Raw genomic sequence first — 23,916 nt, forward strand, 5'->3', positions numbered from 1 at the left:
CAAGTAAATGGACATTCTTCCCAACCACACAGTTCCAAGTTCAGTCCCACTGCATGGCACCTTGGTAAGTGAATTTTCCAAGTCCGCTCTCCCACGCCCCGTTCGCTAGCGCGCATTGTTTTTTGTTTCATATTCGCTTACTACATGTTGTTTTACACCTATTACATGATTTTTTTATATTTTCGTGACCGGGTGTTAACGTTGAGTTTTCGGATCCTGTGAGATTGATCGTGTGAATTTTCCGAGTTCTCTGCCCCCACCCCACCGTTCGCCAGCGTGCATTTTTTTTCTTATTCGTTTACTACACGTTGTTTTACACTTGCTACACTATTCTTGTTTCATTTTGGGTGTCGAAGTCAAGTTACTGGATCGTGTGAATTATCCGAGTCCGCAACCCACGCGTCACAAAAATTGGAAAAAAAAAGTAGTGTACTAGGTGTAAAATAATGTGTAGTAAACGAAAATGAAGAAAACAAATTACGCCGACGAACGGGGAAGTGGTAAGAGGACTCGGGACATTCCTGATGTGAATTTTCCGAGTCGTCTCTCCCTCTTCCGTTCGCCAGCATACCATTCTAAAGAAAACTGTCCGACGAACGGGGGCGTGAAACTATGAGTAACAGTTTTTTGTGATATTTTTGCTTCTTTTTAATAAAGTACATATATATATATGTGTGTCTGTGTGTGTGTACGTGTGTGTGTGTGTGTGTGTGTGCGTGTGGGGGGGGGGCGTATCCATATGTATTTTCCCTTGTTAACAATTAACGCGGAAAAAATAAACAAATAGTTACCAGGGTAGCAAAAAATCACACAAGTAAAAAAGGTTGTAATTCCTTGTTTTTAAAGGTAGAAATTCCAGATTTACATGAAATATTTTGTATAGTATATATAAATAGATAAACGGTGTTAAACGCAGTTGTTATTCAAATTCTTTTACTTCCGACAAATATTTCCAAGATATCACTGGTATTATTCCAAAGGAATAAAATGGTGTAGAAACAATGTAATCTTCTCTTCGTGGAAATGAAGAAATGAAACTCGTCAATAAGAATGGCCTGGTCCACGGAATATCAGTCTTGAGCCAAGGCTGAAATTTTATAGGTGCTGATTTCGCTGTAATAGCACAATCTCTGCAGGATTTTACCAACGTCTCAATATCTTGTCCATTTGCGGCCATTAAACATAACTCCTCATAAGTGACTTCATCCTAGAAATTCCTGGATGTCCTGTGTGGAATTCCTTTAACATTCGATTTTGTAGTGAGGCAAGCATTACGACCCTCCGTGCATACATAAGCACATTATCATGTATCGAATACAAATTCGAATTTGTGTTACGTCCAGCCACACGTATTTTCTTATTTGTTTCTTTTGATATCACTATTTTTTGTTTTCATGATAAACTCATCCGCTTCTGCTTTAATTTTTATTTCCTCCAATGTGAAAGGTAATTGACACACAACGATGCACATATATTTATTTCATTTTCGGCTCTTAACGCTGCTATCACTGTGTCTTCTAGTGGTTCATTATATTTTGGTATTAATCTCGATTGTCAATCTGCACCTCACAATTTTTTAGATGACAAATATTTCATCTTGAAGTCATAATTTAGTAGGATCGTTCCCCAGCGCTGCAATCTGTTGGTTGTATGTGTGGGGATACCCTCTTTTTTTTTTATCCATAGATCGACAATAATGGACGGTGGTCTGTCTGCAAACAGAATCTTCTTCCATATATCAATTTATGGAATATTTGTACAGCAAATATGATGGCTAATGCTTCCTTCTCTATTTCACTGCAACTTTCATTAGCCGGCAATAAGGAATGCGAAGCATGAGCTACAGTTTTCAGGCTACAATCTTCATATTTCTGCAAAATCACTGCTCCAGTACCACTTTCACTAGCGTGTGAAGCCACTACTATTTCTGAATTCGGATTAAAATGTGACAACGACAATTCCGACGTTAAAATGTTTTTCATTTCTTCAAAATGTTTTGGCACTTGTCCGACCAGTTTCACTTTGCGACTTTTTAAACAAGTTATTCAGGGGTGCTCTTAAATCATGCATCTTCGGTATGTATACCTGGTAGTAATTTGCGAGCCCCCAAAATGCTTGTAACGTTGTAATGATTGTCGGGGAAGGTATATTTTTTATTGCACTCGCTCTTCACGGGTCTGGTCTGCACCATTTTCATTGATAATTTGCCCTAAATGCAATATTCTTGACATAAAGAATTCACACTTTTCTTCGCTGAGCTTAAATCCATAATCTTATATATTTTCGAAGATATTTTAACATGTTCAGCATGCCGGCAACCAGAGTCCCTTTTGGTGAGTACATCGTCAAGGTACGATGTAGTGAAATCTGAACCCGCGAACAGTGTTCATAGCTTGTTGGAAAATGCTTGGTGCTACCTTTATACCAAAATGAAGTCAATTGAATTTATACAATCCTTTAGCGTTAATAGTTTTGAACATTCTTTATCAACTTGTACCTTCAGGTATGCTTCAGATAGATCCAATTTTGAAAAAAGTTTTCTTCAATTCAACTTCACGAAAATTTCTTCTGAACTTGGTAACGGATGATTATATGGTATCAAACATTCGTTTGAGCGTTTTGAAAAATCAGCACATACACTGATCATATTATTTTCCTCTTGATATAACTGTTGTAGACTATCATTTAATGTAATCAGTTTTTCAATAACACCATGCCAACTCGTATTTTTTCGTTGGCAAATCATTAATACTTTTGCTTATCATAATCGAAAGATTAGAGTGTCTTCCCTTTCAGGGTTAAGTTATTTTCGGGATATTTTCCCATTATGCACTGTTTTGGGTATTTATATCCCCAAACCCCCCAATATCTCAAGAACCACTTATCCTATTTACGCGAAACTTCTTTTATTCTTCTTGCATTCTGTTTTATTCTGTTTGTATTCACATTTCAGATGGACCTTAATTCAGAGTATTTTCCCATTATGCGCCACTTTGGCTGTGTAACATTGCAAGCGAATAAGATTGAAGTTCATTTTTAATATAACACACTCACACACACACTTTTCCCATTCTCCTTTCCTACTAAGAGCTATGCTCGAAACATCATACTCTGTCCTTTCACCGAGCGTCAAACTCACTCAAATATTTCTTGTGCAGGTCCTCATGTTGCCCGTTTATTCGTTTCTTTATACGTTTATTTGAATTGGCTATATATAAATGTGTGTGGATGCTTAAACATACACACACACACAAACATACACACACACACACACACACACACACACACATATATATATATATTATATATATATATAATATATATATATATATATATATATATATATACATACACGCTTACTGTATGCATGCGTATATAGGTCTATGTATGTATATATTAACTTGAATTATACATCTATTAACGGATAGAATATTTATTTCTTTACTGTCCACAAGGAGATAAACATAGAGGGGACAAACAAGGACAGACAAGGGGATTAAGTCGATTACATTGATCCCAGTGATCAACTGGTACTTATTTAATCGACCCCGAAAGGATGAAAGGCAAAGTCGACCTCGGCGGAATTCCAACTCAGAATTTAACGGCATACGAAATACCTATCTCTTTATTACCCACAAGGGGCTAAACACAGAGGGGACAAACAAGGACAGACATAGGTATTAAGTCGATTACATCGACCCCAGTGCATAACTAGTACTTAATTTATCGACCCCGAAAGGATGAAAGGCAAAGTCGACCTCGGCGGAATTTGAACTCAGAACGTAACGCATACGAAATACCGCTATGCATTTCGCCCAGCGTGCTAACGTTTTTACCAGCTCGCCCAAAATTGAGTAAATACTAACACATATATAAACGATTAACACATATTCATTGATATTTACTAGCATCCACTAGTAAGCCAATAAAAATTATATAATTATAACGATTTAATTACTATTCATTATTTATTGTGTATTTTCCTAATTCATTTATTTATTTATTTATTATTTTATCTACTTTATTTCATTACATAATCATTTTCCCATACAAATATAACACTATTTTAAATATTCATATTATTTATATATATATATTTCTAAGTAAGTTCACTGTATTTTATTTTATTTTATATTCATTTTACATACTAATTTTATTTTCATTACCAAATTCTTACACACAATATATATGAAATAACATCTTAAACTTTAGTTGTGAATTTTAATTCCTACAAGTAAGATGTGACCTTCGTTATTATTAAAACAAAAACCCTGAAGAGATTCTACCTCTTACAGCTTAAATTTTTAACGTTGGAACTAATACAAATGCTCTGAATTACGCATTACCAAGGGACCAAAATCGAAACATATGTAGGTTTTTTTAGCCTTCTATTGTGTTTATAAAAAAATTATTTGCATTTATATCTTAAAAACAAACTATCGTGCAAATAAATTAGCTATACGTCTTTAACTCTCCATTTTCTTACATTATTAATTTTACCCATATATATATATATATATATATATATATATATATATATATATATATATATAGAGAGAGAGAGAGAGAGAGAGAGAGAGAGAGAATATTTCATGTAGAAAATGAGTCATTTGTTATCATAAGAAAATTATAAAGATGAAATGTATGTAAATGTATGATAAATTCTTGAAAATGTACTTTCTGTCAAATAAGAGATGCCAGAAATAAAATATAACCCACAAACGTCTCATGATTGCGTAATTTTCACAAATATTATGCACATCCTAAAAACCAGCTGAAGGTTTAAACTGATCCTTTCTTGCCTTTATCATGATTAAGGGGCCACCCAGACTCTCAAAACCCACGTCAATCCAGGGTAAAGCTTACAATCAAATGGGGACGCCAACTAATTGCTTTTGTTACATATATTGATAATAGATTATTTTAGACCCTATTAATTCTGAATCGGTACTTGACATTTAAGATGAAATAACGAGGTATTTGTTTAATTATATATTCTTTCTCATTAATTCTTATTGCTAAAGCTACAGAATTCGTTCAATAAAAATCAGAAGCAATCTTTATAGGTTACATTCAGGGAAACTAAATACTATAATAGCAATAATCAGCATAGATTAAAATTAATAATAATTTATACTCTTTTCCACGCCGTATTATTTTAGTTTCTGAAATAGTCTTCAGCCATTCCTCCCATAAATTTCTCTCCAACAAAAAAAAAAACAACAAAAAAAAACGATCCATTTGATCAATCATAAGCAGATACAGCATATTTCTTTCCTTAAACTAATTACAATGAGCCAGGGCAATTGCCTTACGACACAGGGCAGTTTTTAAAATTTATTACATTTTGTGTCATTGTCAATAGGCAAGTATTTCTTTTACTAAATTACTATAACATAAAATACTATAACCAAAATGTTATAACTTGCTAAAAATGTATTATAATTTAGTTAACCCTTACCTCTAACATGGTTTCTGCATTCAAAGTTATTCAATGATTTTAAATCATAGTTTGGAATTCGCACAAAGGAGTAACAATGCTTCTCCTTTATTTGAGAGGTTTTTAAAAAGATAAACACACAAATTAACCATACTTCAAACAGTAACCATCTCTGGGCTGATTTAATATTACAGTAAATAAAACACTCTGGATGTAAATGGAAACTATTTACTAGGGATCAAGAAGATTAATGTTAACGGAGACTTCTATGCATCGTTTACTTCAGCAAATGAATAATAAAATGTGAATAATAAAATGTTCAAAATTAATATTTTAATGTATTTTCATAGGACTTTTATGGCCCTTTTTCTGACATGACTTAGAGCAACTCTCTCCCCCCCTCTCTCTCTCTCTCGTTCATTATGCTATTAATTTTTGTTTCTAAATTTTAACATTGTTAACTCCTTTCTCAATTAGTCACCTTTAAAAAGATCCCAAATATGATTTCAGTCTTGAAAATGACACAAATACAGGTGAGAACATACTCTTTTACTCTTTTACTTGTTTCAGTCATTTGACTGCGGCCGTGCTGGAGCACCGCCTTTAGTCGAGCAAATCGACCCCGGGACTTATTCTTTGTAAGCCCAGTACTTATTCTATCGGTCTCTTTTGCCGAACCGCTAAGTGACGGGGACGTAAACACACCAGCATCGGTTGTCAAACAGTGCTAGGGGGACAAACACAGACACACAAACATATACACACACATACATACATATATATATACATATATACGACAGGCCTCTTTCAGTTTCCGCCTACCAAATCCACTCACAAGGCATTGCTCGGCAAGATGCCACGCAGTGGGACTGAGCCTGGAACCATGTGGTTGGTAAGCAAGCTTACATTAAATAAATAATTTTGAAATTTATAATCTTTCTTTTGAGTCTATCTTAACACAAAATGTCTATATCATTAAACTAATGCAAACTGCATGAGAATTCAAGATTCTTTAACCATAAAACAGCTGCATGAACTAAGAAATGTGTCTAAAGTATACCAGTGTGTCCTTTACTATTGGAGAGAGAGGAGAGTCAGTCCACTAGTAGATCAGTGATTGGAGTATGTCAGGTAAAGATTGAATAGGAAGATATGGACAGGGGACTACCTAACGTGGACCACTAACTGAAGTATGTATATGATTGATTGAACTGGAAGACAGAGAGAGCTGTATTTTCATGTCTTGAATCCAAATATCACTTTGAAAAATGCATATTAGCTATAGGCTTAAAGATACAAGACATGTAATATTTGATTATTTTATTATAACGTACAATGTGTCATTATGTTTAAAGTGCTAGTCCGTATCTACTCTGCCTTTTTGCTTGACTCTTATAGAGGGCTGAAGAATAATCTCTTGCCAATGTCCAGCGAGCAGCGGTTTGCTCCATTTACCCTGGTAACACTTGTCCGTGGTTGAAAAATCTTGATGAAACCCTTACTTTGATAGATTTCGGCCAGTATTGGCCCAGGCCATTATCTAACTTATTAGAAATCACCTTGACCATGTTCGTCATTAATTGCTCCACAGTTCGCTGGAAAAAGGTCTAAATGTGAGTCCAAAACGTGGACTAAACTTGACATGTTACATCCCACGTTCTTGTAAGCCTTGATGAGGTTTTCCATCAATTCTTCATACTTCCCTTCCGAGAAATCCCTTCGCCACCAACTTGAATGCTTCCCAAGTATATTTCTCCTCCCCCCGATGGGCTGATTCAAAGTTACTATCTTTAAGAAGCTCTCGAATCTGAGGACCAATGAAGGCTCCCTCTTTTATCTTAGCGTCGCTCAGTAGGGGAGTGGGGTGGAATTTTAATGTTAAATACTTGATCCCTGACCAGATTTCTCCATAGCTTTTACAAAGTTTTTCATGTTCCCTAGTTCTATGTGTAGTGGTGATGGCAAAACTTTGTTTGGTTCAGTGAGAGGTGGATGTTGAACATTTTTCATTTCAGGCCTCAATGATTGATGAGGCGGCCAGTCTCTCCTGATACAGTGGTAACCTCTTGCATGGCTGTCCCATACACACAGAAAGCAACAGTACTTGGTGTATCCGCCCTGCAAGCCAATCACAAAAGCAACAGCCTTTAATTCAGCACAGAGCTGCCATTGATATTCACTATATTTTATGCATTGCGGCATAAGCTTTATATTCTCATAAGTTTCTTTCATATGTGATGCATAGCCCACAGGAACTGAAGGTTCACTATTGCCATTATGCAACAAGATACCTTTCAAACAAGTTTTTCATGAATCTATGAACAGCCTTCAGTGACTGGGTTCGTATTCGATATCAAGTGCTTCCATCAGACCATTAATATTGTTACATCTAAGTTCTTGGAAGCAAAGCTTGCAGAACTGTCCAGGATAAGCGAGAATCTGAGCCCGGCGCTCTTCCTCATGGGGAATTGCTTTGTTCTGCCTAGGCTCTTTTCTGGCTGAGCAGTGAGCCATGACACCACGTCGGAGACTGTCATGGTGACTTTGATAACACCATCCAGTTCTGTACCGAACTGATCTGCAATGTCAGTTTTGAAAACACCGGCTGGCAACGGGACAAACTGCCAATTAGATTCGGCAGCCTTGGTCTCCGAGTTGCATTGGTAATTGCTCTGCCGGTCTATCACTCCTCCGTCTCCTCCAGCCGCATCCTTCTTGGTGAAATTCTCCATGAGATAGCCGAACCTGATGTGGATCAGGTACCGGAGTCAGCCCTTGCTGATTGTGCCACTGAAGGCTTGTTGTCCCCCAGGATATGGATGCCCATCGCGACTGGGATGACATCAGATGCAAGACATCTCTTGACCAGCACCGCCTTGCCTGCCTCCGTTCTGCCTTGCAGTCAAATAGTGGTGCATGACTCAATTCGGTGCCCTCTTCATCTATTGGTACTCTTCTAGATGATGAGTGCACCCGTTTCAGGGTGGACCAATGCCTCGGTCACCGCATTTGCGAGCCGCACAATTGTCGATGCTGAGCGATAGTAGACGAATTCGTCCTGTCCCCTTTATCCTTCAGTCTTTATCCCGATTCCCTCATCACGCCGCACTGAATGACATAATCAGTAGGGGTTTTGATGCGGCTGGTTTCCCGTCTCAACTTGAGGTTACAGGTCTCGACCGTGAGTACGGTAAGCGCCCTCATTCGAGGCAGGCAGATGGCTCGTTTGTGACTGGACGTGCAGCAACACGTTCTCCGACTCCAACAACACGTTCTCCGACTCCAACCTCTCCGCCCATAAAGCAGAGGAGAGAAAAATCAATAAATACTACTGATTTCCAACGCAAAATATAGGGATGTCAGTGACCCGTCGGAGAAATGAGCCTCGCGATATGGTGGGTCTACTGGAGAGAGTGCCGCTTGCCATTCTCTCAGTAACGCCATCACGGTCATAACAACAGAGCGCAGCTGAATAACCCTTTTGTTCTGGGATATATAGCTCATTGCCCCTCCTCCTCCTCTGTCTTCCGTTACTTTGCCCCACTTTTTTCGTACATTTTTTCTTTGCCGTTTTTTCTTTTACCTTTCACAATTTATATAAGTACTTGAAATACTATAACTAAATTGTTATAACATAGAAAGTCACGAAGATCAGGATCAGCATACCAACTATTTGTATGTAATTGTTGCTTGTATAGATGAGTCATTTCAGCTAGCAAAAGACCAGTATTGCTAAAACCTAAGCGGTTTCGATTCCCAGACCGGGCGTTGTGAGTGTTTATTGAGCGAAAACACCTAAAGCTCCACGAGGCTCCGGCAGGGGATGGTGGTGATCCCTGCTGTACTCTTTCACCACAACTTTCTCTCACTCTTACTTCCTGTTTCTGTTGTACCTGTATTTCAAAGGGCCGGCCTTGTCACTCTCTGTGTCACGCTGAATATCCCCGAGAACTACGTTAAGGGTGCACGTGTCTGTGGAATGCTCAGCCACTTACACGTTAATTTCACGAGCAGGCTGTTCCGTTGATTCGGATCAACCGGAACCCTCGTCGTCGTAACCGACGGAGTGCTTCCACCACCAATAACTCATATATTTCTCTCATTAAGATATCGAACAACGGTCACATTTCTTCTTAACTTAGAAGTCACCAAAGAAAATCAGAGATTTTCTAGCATGCATTCTGACTTTGGTATCAGTTTAGGATAAACTGGAGGAGAGATTTTGCATTACATGGATATAATTCAACAATGTTAAAACTGCAAGAAAATGCGTTTAATATTCGAACTGGCAGAATAATGAACACGCTGGACGAAATGCTTAGCGTTATTTCGCCCGTCGCTACGTTCTGAGTTCAAATACTGCCGAGGTTGACTTTTTCTTTCATCCTTCAGGGGTCGATGAAATAAGCACCAGTTGAGTAGCGGGGTCGATATAATCGACTGGCCCCCTCCTCTAAATTCAAGCCTTGTGCATATAGTATAAAGGATTATCATTTCTACTACTGCTATTATAATTCGTACTTATTTATCTCATGGAAAATGCGAATGATCAATAGGTATAGTTTTGTAGCTTGTTTGACTTTTAAATTATATATGTGTGTGTATATATATTATATATATATATATATATATAAAATTTATAATTATATACATATTTATAACAAGGACTTGGATTGTGCCTCACCACACACTGAAAAGTAGACGTCAAAAGACATTATTACTACTATAAATTTATGGTGGTAATAGGGTTAGGGTCTATTATTATTATTATTATTATTATTATTATTATTACATATAGATGTATGTATATCACACACGCACACACACATGCATATATGGTTCAATCGTTATGTTAGTAAAATGTTATAAAATTTTGCGTATAGTAACATTGTTTTTGGAGATAATACAATATCAGTAAAGAAATTTGAGAAGTTTGAAAAGAAAACACGAAACCGGTTATTTCTCAAAAAACAATGTTGCTCTACGCAAAATTTTATAAGAAAAATCCATAAATTATTCCTCTTAAATATATTTACTTATATTAAGGGCATTACTATACATAAATGCCTCACGCTAGGAGGGAATATTAAAGTCAAAACTACCATAAGAAATAAACAGATTGTACCGAACTCGAGGGAATGCAACTCTCGAAATGAGCATTTTAAAAACACAATTCAGCTGCATATCATATGATTTCATAATTAGTGCACAAAATGCACTTATTAATCGTCAGTGCAGGCATAATTCAAGACACATAAAAATGAACAAAAAAAACAAGAAACCAGACGAACACCAAATGTATCCAGCATAGCACATAGAATTGTTCACACTTATATATCTATGTAAAAGGCGCTAACTACTTGATAAATTCTTATAATGATTTTATCCTATTTTTCAATTATCTCTCTCTCTCTCTCTCTCTCTCTCTATATATATATATATATATATATATATATATATATATATATATACATGCATACATACACACACATACACACACGCACACATACATACACACATATATATATATATAAATCAATAAATGGTGGGGTTGTATTGATCGCACGTGGAGAAATGATAGGAGAGAAAAAATTATAAAAAGGCAGAATTGAAGGTGAATTTTAATAAAAATGGGTGTATGTAAAATTTAAAAAATAATAACACAAAACGGTTTTCATAGCAAAGCAAATTTTCAAGATTTGAAAGGGGAAAAGAAATTTTTGAAAGAATCAACAAGGAGAATCTTTTTATTGAAAAATTCCAAACGCATCTTAATATGCAAACTCCACGATGACCATACTCCTTTTTTCTAACATCCTATCTGACAAAAAATCGATATTCCCAATTGAAGAGCATAAAATCCACAGAGTTGTCTCCCCTTACTCACAGGAACTGGATAACTCCTACCCCATTTCCTGTTTTGACATTCTTTTACCAAACACTTTAAACTAAGCACCACGTTTAATCACATGGATCTTAATTCTCCAAAGAAATTTTTCCAAGGACTATTATTGAACTCAAAAAACATAAAGACTCTACAATGTATCGGTATACTTATTTTTTAATTTTTGTATATGTTTATTATTATTTTTTTTGAAAAAAACATTGTAAATTTCTTTTTTATCCTTCCTTAATTTAAAAAAAAATTCTTTTCCCCTTTCAAATCTTGAAAATTTGCTTTGCGGTGAAAACCGGTTTGAGTTATTATTTTTAAAATTTTCCATACACCCATTTTTATTAAAATTTACCTTCAATTTAGCATTCTGCCTTTTTATAATTTTTCCTCTCCTATATATATATATATATATATATATCCATTGTTCTGCCAGATGCGGGTTGATTAATTAGCTCTGGGGAAGCTCCCCGACCCTGTCAGGTGAATTAAAGTTCAGTGTGTGAGAGACAGTGAAAGAGGAAGACAGATTAAGGAATCTGAGGAGCTGACAAGCAAGAGGATGATAGAGAATGTGAAAGAGGAAGACAGATTAAGGAATCTGAGGAGCTGACAAGAGAGAGAGTGATTGCGACAGAGAGATTGGCGTAGTGACAGCTCAGTCGGTTTTTGGTAGTCAGGGCGAGCGGTTGGATTTAGGAGTGAAGATTTGGAATTTAAGGCGAGAGGTTAGCAAGTTGGATTTAGCGGTGCTAAGAGAGATGAGGTACAATATGAGACATTGGCTATTATAGTAGGAACTAAGGTACGTGAATTGTGTATTGATATGTGAAGAAAAAGAAGGAAAGAGTTGTGGTATTTATGTAAAGAGAATCGATGTATTGAAATGTTGAAAAGAAATGAGACAGTAAAAAAAGAACAATGTGAACTGTGTAAAGACATTGTGTACAGAGTTGTTGAAGAGAGAACTGTGTAATTAACATTGAACTGTATAGGCCTTTAATGTTCTTTGAACTGTAACTTTAATGTGATTTGAAACAGAACTGTTGTCTCCGGACGTGTACTCTTGAAATGCTGTTGTTATTGCATTTGATGTGTTGTTACCTGCATGTTTAAATGCTTTGATCTGTGGTATACCTGTATGATGTATTGAGTTGTTGTTTAATTCGACGTGTCCTCTTTAAATGTATCTGATATGTATTTGATGTTGTAACAATTAATAGTCATATAAACTAGTTGTTAACGTACCCAATTGCCTTGCCTCTGTGTATCTCTCTCTGTATCTCTTCCTGCTGTTGTAGTTGTTGTTGTTATCTCTCTCCTCTCCGAGTTTCCGTGGCGAGCTTTCCCGCTGATTGACCTAGCGACGGCAGGTGGTCCGTAACAATATATATATATATATATATATATATATATATATATATATATATATATATATATATATATACATTTATATATAAAAGTGAGGTTGTGTGCTGTCTGTCTCCTACGATTTAGATTCCTAACTACTCCCACATTTTGCGGTGCAGTTTAACCAAAACCGGGTATCTTATAGTCGTGATTCATATCGAGCCCTTCTGGGTATTAGCGCGCGTCTACGATGAGTCTACGATTTAAAAAAATTTACCATCAATTTTTCCCATTTTTTAATGCATTTTTGGCATATATAAGGGAAGTAACTCTCTAAAAATTTATTATTAAATCTCAGAACGTAAAAAGCTACAGTAACACCCCCCCTTTGTGGTTAGCCATATTGAGATGGCTATTATACTTTACATCTCTAAAAATGCTTATATAGTTATTTCCTTTACAAACCCGAGCAACGCCGGGCGATACTGCTAGTATATATATATATATATATATATATATATATATATATATATATACATAGTTCGTTCATATCATGCCATATTAAACTGGAAACTCTGTAATGGAGGATGCTATTGAATTTTTGAGAGCAAACCCAACACCAGATTCTCTACGCTGAGCCTTAGGTAGGCCTCTCCAAAAGATAGTATATCCATAGTATGTTCATTTACTTGACCCTCATCAGAGAGACGAGTTTCAGAGAGCGCAAGTATATCAAGGGAATATTTCTTAAGCCCCAATGCAATAAGTATAGTACGTCTTTCTGGCTGACTTCTTGTTGAAATTATCAAGAAGCGTGCGCACATTCTAGCAACCGAAATTCAAAGGATGTTTATTTTTACTTTTTCTTGAAAATTGTTTGACCACAGTGGCAGGGTGACGACCGGGCCCAGCCTGTGATATACTGGGACACCTGCCGAACCAGGCCTGTTCCCCTGACGTTCCTAAGCCTTTTTTGCCATTTACTGAATCTGTTTGAGACATTTTAGAGTAAGTTACAAGTGCACCTTTAGATTTCTGCCAGCCAACTATTTCGATGATTTTACTAAAATTTGCAGTACAGGAAGTACCTGTGCAGAGGAATAATTTTCAGTAGGTGTAGCTTGCACTGCACTACCCCAACCAATTGGCCCAAGAAGACTTTCACCGGTGTGACATGAAAATTGACGAAACCAGGAATTTCCAAGGACTCTATATAATACACACACACACACGCACTTACACACACACACACACACACACACACACACACACACACACACATATATATATATATATATATATAGTTATAGACATACACATATACACACACATTATACTCTGTTTTAAATAAATTGGAAGCTGTTTAGTATACTAAAAATAGCAGTTATTAAACATACAAAACAACCACAATTCTGATCACCTAATATGCTTCAAAGCGAAAACAAGTCCTCTGCAGTATATTAGAAGGCGAGATTAGTTGATATCACCTGAAAACAAAACGAGTTTTTAAAAATATCTCTGTGGTGGAAGTAGGGAATTTCTGAGGTGCAAGTTGAGTAGGAATCTGGTGCCCACCAAATTTGTTCCCAATTGGGCCCCGCACGTCCTAAGTCCAGCCTTGCGTGCAACACTACACACAAGGTGAAGCTGAATAAACACTACTCAAACTTTAGGTTGGAAGCGAAAGTCAACAGTACTTCTTCATCTAGACTTACAAATAGCTTAACAAAAATATTCAGTAGAGTACGATATAAAATGGTTCATTGTAATGCAAACCTAACCGCAATGCAGGTATAACAAGTGCAATTTCTGCATTTCAGAAATCATAACTATCATGCAATGAAGCAATTACGGATCTTTTCGGTTTGAACAGCAGTTTTTAACATAATTTCTAGGTAACCAAAAAGTTTTAAACTTCGTATACTGGTAGAATGTGTTTATAAAACATCTTTTTCTCTTGGCTTTATTGAGAAAATTCTATAGTTTGTAAGATATTTGTTGTTTTTTTTCTTCTTCAATTTCTGCAATTTCAACCAATCACTGACACTATTGAGGTAAAAAAAAACATTCTGTGCCGTATGAATATGTCCCTCGTTTAAGAAACAGATTGGGTTTATTTACATTTGTGAAGGAAAAAAGATACCCTTCCCCCTAACCCTAACCCGAAAATAGATTGAAATGCAGTAGATCGATACTAGGGTCATAATTATGGGTGGCAATTTCATATGACACCGCTAGAAAAAACTGCCGTTCAAACCGAAAAGATCCGCAATTACAATTAGTACAAATACTAATTTTCTACCCTGATACTTTTCTGTTTAATTGTTTTACCGCTCTTCTGGTTCGATATTCCCAAATTATTTGTAACCTTATATTTCCACCTCACATGTGACACTGATTTGTACAAAAATCGTTCGCCGTACGCAGACATGCCAATGAACATATGAATGCATGTATATTTCAGAGTCTCTAAGTTTCCCGTTATTCCTTTTGTATTATACTTTTATTGTACCTTTATATATTTTTATATTCCGTTTGTTTTCTCCGTATATTTCCTTTTTTTTTTTTACCTTTTCCTTATAAGCTCTGTAACCCCCCGCTTTTAATCTCTACACAGATGCGTGTTGATGCATATACGCTTCATGTATGCATGTATGTGCGAATGTTTGTGCGTGTGTGCGTGTGTGCGCGTGTGTATGTACATACCTATGGGTGTGTACGTGTACTTTTGCGTATGCATTTACGTGCGAATGAGTGTTTACATATTGTGGGCGTACACGCAGTTGGTGTGTGTGTATCTGTGCATGCATTTGCGTGAGTCTGTGTATGCAGGAGGGTATATCAGTTCTATGGACGCCTTATATTTCTACAGAGTGAACGCCACCCCCATACTCTTACGCCACCCCATACTCTTACGCCACTCCCATACTCTTACGCCACTCCCATACTCATACGCCACCTCATATCCTTACGCCACCCTCATACTCTTACGCCATCCCCATATCCTTACGCCACTCCCATACTCTTACGCCACCCCATACTCTTACGCCACCCCATACTCTTACGCCACCCCATACTCTTACGCCACCCCATACTCTTACGCCACTCCCATACTCTTACGCCACCCCCATACTCTTACGCCACCCCATACTCTTACGCCACTCACATACTCTTACGCCACCCCCATACTATTACGCCACCCCCATACTCTTACGCCACCCCATACTCTTACGCCACCCCTATACTCTTACGCCACTCCCATACTCTTACGCCACTCCCATACTCTTACGCCACCCCCATTCTCTTACGCCACTCCCATACTCTTACACCACCCCCATACTCTTACGCCACTCCCATACTCTTACGCCACTCCCATACTCTTACGTCACCCCCATACTCTTACGCCACCCCATGCTCTTACGCCACTCCCATGCTCTTACGCCACTCCCATACTCTTACGCCACCTCCATACTCTTACGTCACTCCCATACTCTTACGCCACCCCATACTCTTACGCCATCCCCATATCCTTACGCCACTCCCATACTCTTACGCCACCCCATACTCTTACGCCACCCCCATCCTCTTACGCCATCCCCATCCTCTTACGCCAACCCCATATCCTTACGCCACTCCCATACTCTTACCCCACCCCCACACTCTTATACCACCCCATATTCTTAGATAATAGCTTATGACCACAGTTTTTCACATTAACGGTAAAAGTTTTCTCATTTCTTTCTTCTTTATTCCATTCTCTCCCTTTTTCTTCTTGTTCTTCAACTTTAATTCACACCCCTTCTTGTATATTTTGGGTCTCGCGATCTGCTTATCGCCCATTGGTTCTTTTGACATACTTCTCAACATTTTTGGCGTTTAATTTTTCTCTTTTATTTTCTTTTGTACTACTGGCTTCTCAAGTCAGTACTGTGGTGATGTGGACTTGGAAATTCCGGGCGACAATGTACTCTCCATTTGAGTGAGGTAATCTCGGCGTGATGTTTAGCAATGTTGAGCGAAATTCATTGCTTAACTATTATAGCAAGAGATTCAAATAGCTTAGAAGCACATTTAGAAAGCATGTATGTAATTAAGTATGTATGTCTTTATGTATGTATGTATGTTGTATGTATGTATGTATGTATGTATGTATGTATGTATGTATGTATGTTTATGTGGAAGTCGTTCTCCTTCAGTTAACTCTCCATAAAAGAGTTGTTTTGGCATCCTTGAATCCTTCATTCTGACCAGATGACCACTCCATCTGAGCCTTTGTTTTAACACAAGAGCTTCTATACTTTCACACTGAGAGCCTTCCAATATTTCAAGATCACTGATGCAGTCCTTCCACTTAATGCCATAGATCCGTCTGAGGCACATCTGATAGAAACGTTCCAGTTGTTTAAGAGGTGTAAGGACTTGCTGAAGGCTTCCTTAAGAGATGCTTGCATCTCTCCTGACACATGGCAAGGCATAGCTATTGATCGTAGCAGGTAGTGAAGGATTGTGTGAGGGGACAGCCACTTTTGAGAAATCTCGAGTTGCACATGAGAAAGTAAGGAGGGATGTCAGGAAGGGCATCACTGTTACACTTCTAGAAGGGAAGGGTCTTTCTTTGATGCTGGCATGCAATGTCTGTTCAAGACCCTACCTCAGTAAAGCTGGACTCAAGAGTCATCTTCGTAGTCATAAAACGAGACAGATGAGTGACAACCTGGCCACTGGTGGTGGTGTAACACACCATACTAATCATATCTGTCGGGCATGTGGAAGAGAGTGTAATTCGGCAGGAGGACTTAAACGACATGCAAAGGTACATGAAGCCCAGTTACAACTACAGCCGGCTATTACCAGTAAAGGTTTTAGTTGCCAATTTTGTACAAGATATTGTAGCTCTTTAGCTGAGCTAAAAAGTCACATTCGATCACAGCACCAGTAACAGTTAAGCTTCGTGCAATGGCCATACTCGATAACGAGGGGACAGCCATAATAATGTATGTATGTATGTATGTATGTATGTATGTATGTATATATACACACTAGGTTGTCCCGTTTTAATGGTCAAAGATTTTTATGACAACACTATTGTCCGTTGTGGTGCCAGTGGATGAAAAAAATTTAGACTTACAAAGTAACATGGATCTAAAACCATTTTTGTGACTACACAACCCTCCCTAAGTTGAAAAAATGCGTTTCTTTTTAAATCAAAATTAGTCGTTTTTACTGTGCGCGAGTAATATCAAATCGAAAGGTATTTGTTTAATATTTGTTTCATAAGTCTCATGCTAGAAAATTATGGTGCAAGTGCATAATTGTTTTTAATGATTTTATGACAAGCTCAATGAAACATGGTTGACAAAATATTTTTTATCGTAATCAGCAACAACCTCCCAAGATATATTTTTTAATTTACTTTTAAAGTATATAATACAAGTTGTACTATAAAAAGAGCCCTCACTACATACCTATTGAGCTGATTTTTAACAGGAAATATTATGATTAGATGTTCATTGTTCACTTAGCACTTAAGCATGAAATAACTGAGATTCATTTAACTTCCATTCCAAATCATCCAAGAGACTGCTGTTCAAGCTCGTTATCCTTTTGTTCATGTGAAGGGTTGCTCAGTATTTGGCTGGATTACTTGTCTGATTTTCTATGTTCAATAATCTTTTCATTTTGCTTTTCGTGTCTCGCAACAGCTTTGATATATCTTGAACCTTTTCCGTCAAGAATACATTTTCTGAGAGCCCTTTGATCTTTCTCGGTACTTTCCTTGTCTTCCTTGTCTTTTTTTTGGTCATGTCTTCTACGTTTTTGGGCATTATATCAAAAGGGTCAGGTCATTATTTCAAAAGAGCAGTTTTTCGGTACAGTTCTCTCGCTCTTCCTGCTCTTCTAAACAATTTCTACTTTTCAGACACACCAGCTTTTTGTATGTCTGCAGCAAATCTAAAACTTTCTCCTTCACATGATTTATTCAGATAGACTGATTTGAGGATTTCAAAATGATTTTGTAATAAAATCCTATAAAATGAATTTGTTAAGGAGAGAATTGAGGAATTTCAAAAATAACAATATTATAAGATTCAAATTATGTTTATTTATATTTTTCATTTGTGTTTTCAATTGAACATTCGCATAAATGTAAGATTAAAGCTATCTGGAAATGCAAGCAATTATGAAATATTTATTGATTAAATTGTAAGTTATTTGACATATTTATTATTGAAACCAGTAAACAAATGTCTGATTAAGTTTTTAATACCTTAATCCTTAATACACATTTCCCGGTGCAAAAAATCTTCAATAAATGTCTCGGAAACAAAATTAGGATCACACCAATAAGTAACACGTAAACTAACATTTTCCAAATTTTCTCTAGATTCCGGAGACAACATGAAGAAAAATTTATCTCCTTTAGGCTTTCCCAAATTCAGTTCTGATGTGCCTTCAGCTAACAATGTAACAGGATCAGAACCATCTCCTTCTGTTAGCATATTGTTCATTGATACCTTAATATGAACTTTGCCATTCATGCCATACATACTAGTGGCAGTAATTGTAATATTCCAAGCCCAGCGTGGATAAACAAAATCAAAGACTGGGTTTTTGTTAACTGACACGCTAATACCTGAGGCTGTTCTGTTCAATGTCAATCTTCGAATATGTTTCTCTACATCACATGGTTTAATTCCCACAATTTCATAGGCTTTAATAAAGGGGGTTAGATCTTTCCCAAGATCATAGGCAACTTTCAGCATATCACAAGCCCCAGAAGTGAAATCTGTATGAGGATGCCAATATATTTCATTGGCAATAAGGAAAACTCGGTAAGCTTCCATGATATCCATTTTTAATTCGTGCACAATGTAGTAAAACATAAAATTATAAATGCCACTTCCATGATGGGGATTCATACTTGCTTTGAAGTTATCTACATGACTTACAGATTTATTGTCTAAGGATGGGTTTGACATAAATCTGTATGATTTCTTATCTTTCGCGATATAGACGCCAATTAACCAGTCATTTTTATCTATATAAGCTTCAGCGACTTCTCCTGTTATATCAGAAAAAGCCTCATTTATAGATCCAGACTGGTTTAAGTAAAGCAATCCGGAGTGTTGTTCTGTGAAGCCATGAGCAAATTCATGTGCAACAACATCAGCGACTGTTGTAGGATAAAAGCGTGTATGGCCATCGCCAAATGTGCAATATTTCCCATCCCAGTATGAACCTTCATAATTTTTCGCATAATGAACACGCAATATAGCTTGTTTGTTTAGTATTGAAGTATTATACCATTCCTGAAACATCTGAGATACCATACTACCATGATAAAAAGCATCAAGTGCTGGAGATATCGCTGCATTGACACTATCATTAAAACCAACGTCACAAACATAATCAATAGGGTCTGTATTAAGAGAGACTTTCTCAAAACTGTTTTGCATATCTATAACCTTCACGTAATTATTTTCCAGGAAACACATTTCACCAATCTGAGTTAAAAAAGCTTTGTGATTTTTGTCACTAAATTTGTATATTCCTGATTTTTCATTACCACCGGAACCAGTCAGAACTGTGGAAATTGTATTTAAATTGTTATATTTCAATAGTATTTCTCCAGTGTTACCATCAATGACAAACGTAGGCCGTTTGATAACTTTTTCATTTTCTATTCGATAATTAATATAGTATGCTAATCGAGGTTTGTCATTTTCATCCATGAAAATCATAATTTCATACTCTGGTTCGATACTATTTGCGTAAATCTCATCTCCCTCTGCTTTAAAAGCAATATCAAAGACATCTGATTTGGAAAGCTTTGGTTTTACATTTGTAATATCATCTTCAATTCCTTGAATAAGTGTACCTGTTGCATCACCAGTCAGATGTCCATCTTTATCTTCTGTAACAGTTAATGAAGCATCAAAAATAGGAACACCTAAGAACTTCTCTTGTAAGCGTAAAACTTCTGTGCCTTCAACTGTTTTGATACGGTTTGACTCTTCAACTTCTTCATACTCCTTCAAACCAAGAAGATCTCTGACTGTCACTTCAGCTTTATCTAAATGACGCCGCTGAAACGGAGCTGAAGGATGATAAACCATCCTCCTTGCTCTTTCATGGGCATCAACACGATAAGCAGCTTCAGATGTCTTTATCAGTAACAAACCTAAAAAATGAAAACATTACGATTATTAATAACAGAACCATTAGGAGTTTTTCTTTACGATGGAGACTAATTTTTTTGACAATACATTCATACATGGTGAATAAACAGCAGGGTTAGGCCTGTATCTATTTGGAAAAGCATTGAACTAGTTTTCAATTCAAATTAATACAAATATAAGCTTATAATTTAAAATATATTGCTCACTAAAAGAAATACATGAGTCTGACGCGTTTCAGCATGAACAAATTCATCCAAATAGAAATTCAATGAGTTTCTATAGTTAATTTAATGTTTGGTGGAATAGGGAGGTGATTTGTTAGATGGAATGACTAATTTTAAGTGAATGGATGTGTATATCCTTTTAGTAAAACAACAACCTCTTTCTGAAAACTACAAGTTAACTAAGGTCTGTACATTTTTGGTGTAGGATAACTTTGCTGATGATTTGAATGCATTCTGGTTATATTCGACGTTGTTTTTTAAGTTGCATTCCAGTATTTTTTACTTCATATGTCCCTTCAAGCGATTCATCATTGACTTACAATGATTATAACAAAAAGCTATCAAATGTATTATTAAAAGTGAAAAACCTGAAAATTATAACCTTGATTAGTGTATGACTTATAAGTCATTTATGGGCATATACTTGATGCTAGAATCTTTGAGATGCAATTATATAATTTCGTGTAGAGTAGTACATTAGGTTACTAAAGCCATTGTTCCCTGATGAGTGTAAGACTTATTCGGCAGTTATGGGAATATAAATATGATGTAAGAATCTTTAAAAATGCAAATTTATAGTTTCATGTTTAAGAATTATAAATATAGAGTAGTATTGCATTTTGTTTATCTGAATTCCAACAGAATGACATTTATGCTTTATTTCAATATTCATATAAATTCTGCTTCATACCAAACACTCTATTGTATAACATAATTATTTTTCTTGGCTAAATAATCTGCAATAGAAAAGAACAATTAGCTGTTGATCAACTGTTAATGTAAAGGTAGGAGATTGTAATAGAAACACCACTGATAACGCTATTTAAAACAGATCTAAGGTGATTGGATTTGACATTAATATAATGGAAGTATTCATTATTTTTATGGTAAGGGTAGTATGAGTCAGGGTTTACGCCTAGAGTAACATCTAAAAAGTTAGTTAATGCAGTGCTATTTTTGATAGAAACACAAAGTTTATATATGTTAAAGAATTTATGGCGGGCTTTCTGGGTTTGCTCTAAACTGGAATTCGAATATATTTGGTAGCTACGAAAAGAACTTCGTACTTATAGCAATCATTCCTAGCTAAGGAATGCATGTTAATTCATTATAAAAGTAAGATGTACAATGTTGGTAACTTGAACAAAATACAAATATCCCATTGGAATGTCGAAGTAGTCCTTAATAGAATTTCTAGATCTTCTTATGTTGATAAAGTATATAAGGTAATTTCATGCCATTACTATAACATCTATATCTGAGTGAGAGGAAAGGTACCGATTTACTCAGAAAAATGGGAAACTGGTTTGTAATAATTGGTAATGTCAAACTGGAGAAACAAAGTATTTGTTTTGTTTTGGGAAGTGGGGATAAACCACATCCGTTCTGTTCCAAAGATTAAATTTATTTGGTCCCTTACTATTGGAAAAAGTCTAACTAAAATATTGTTAATGATAAGTTCTAGTTCGGATTTGTTGGGGCAGGCCAACCTGATTAAGGGTTTATTGAGGAAGTTCAGCTTATGAGATTTCAAACTAAGGTTTGTGTGATGGAGGAGGGTTAAGGGTATAACGATCAGTCCTATCATCTTACTTTTAGGTCTCCAATAAAGTTTAGGTATTGGTCATTGATCTTCTGAAGTGCACTCTTATTTTCCATGATGATGAAATTTTATATATATCCATCGAGCGCAAATAAGGTTTTGGTTTTATCAGTAATTACATGTATGTACAGCGATTTTGTAATTCTTAAAATTGTCCTTAATAGTTTATTTTGCAAATAGCTAATGTATTTAGAAAACGTGATGCCTATGATCATATGTAGTAAGACACTCTCAGATTTATCAAGCAAGCTACGATATTATGCATTGGGTTCTTGTATATTTATTTTTAGATTAAAAGATTACTTCTTAATAGGTTTTGATGTTTAGCAGAAAGCTCGACCATTATACTCTTCTTTCCATATCATTTGTTTTTTGAAGCAGTATTACAATATGAATGTTCCAAGGTTGAATAAGGATATCCTTCATCAAAGAACCTAAGAATTGGGTATTTATAGTACGTGGCACCACATGTAACTAGAGATAAGAAGATATGCAGCTCTAGAATATCAACTAATTGTCTCTTGAGAGGCTTACCGTTGGCGATTTTTTTTCCTCTGTCTTCTCTTCTCTGGATCTTTCCTACTCCTATGTTTCCGACGAAGAGCTCCGCTCGAAACGTTAAACCCTCCTTCTATCCTTCTTTCCTGAGCGTCCAATAATACTATATTTGTTCCACGTCCTCGCGTTGTTGTGTTTTTTGTGCTTTCTTGTTTGGATTAATTATATATATATATTACTTTAATCTGTAATGATAATAATAGGAATAGTATCGTGACCAATGCTAGCAATAATAATTACACCTATCATAACAATAAAAACTCCGTATTATCCAAAAATTCCGTATTATCCAAAAATTCCAAAATTAGAAACACAATTTACCAATGCAAAATTTCTTCGGGTACCGATGTCTTCTTTTACATAGGGGCAACTTCATCTAAATTAGCCCAAAGGATCCCCAACCATTATTCAACTTTCCGAGATAAGAGAAAACAACACAGCACGGGATTAAGCAAACTAATTTGGCGTCTGAAAGACAGCAATTCAACCTTCAAGCTGGAATGGTCCATTTTGTCGGTATCCGTTCCGTTTGATAAGGGCAGAAAAATTTGTGTCGTCTGTAATTCTGATTTTTTTCATATATCATTCGCCAAAGTACCTTTAATAAATTCAATCGTCGAGAGGTCCTACAGGTGCTTGCACTGGAGAAAACACACCTTTCACTCATA

At 36.2% G+C, this 23,916-nt stretch overlaps 1 protein-coding gene across 2 annotated transcripts in view; it reads right to left on the minus strand.

The window, feature by feature from the left end:
- Positions 1–18,850: 18,850 nt before the first annotated feature.
- LOC115217300 (neutral protease) overlaps positions 18,851–23,916 on the minus strand; it is a 46,033-nt gene continuing 40,967 nt past the window's right edge. For both annotated transcript variants that reach the window (XM_036507682.1, XM_029786946.2), the window contains exon 2: positions 18,851–20,865. In XM_036507682.1, the coding sequence (XP_036363575.1) occupies positions 18,953–20,800 (1,848 nt within the window). In that variant the 5' untranslated portion in view covers positions 20,801–20,865 and the 3' untranslated portion in view covers positions 18,851–18,952. The remainder of the gene's footprint in view (positions 20,866–23,916) is intronic.

Source organism: Octopus sinensis, linkage group LG11 (assembly GCF_006345805.1).
Source record: "Octopus sinensis linkage group LG11, ASM634580v1, whole genome shotgun sequence".
Classification (NCBI taxonomy): Eukaryota; Metazoa; Mollusca; class Cephalopoda; order Octopoda; family Octopodidae; genus Octopus; species Octopus sinensis.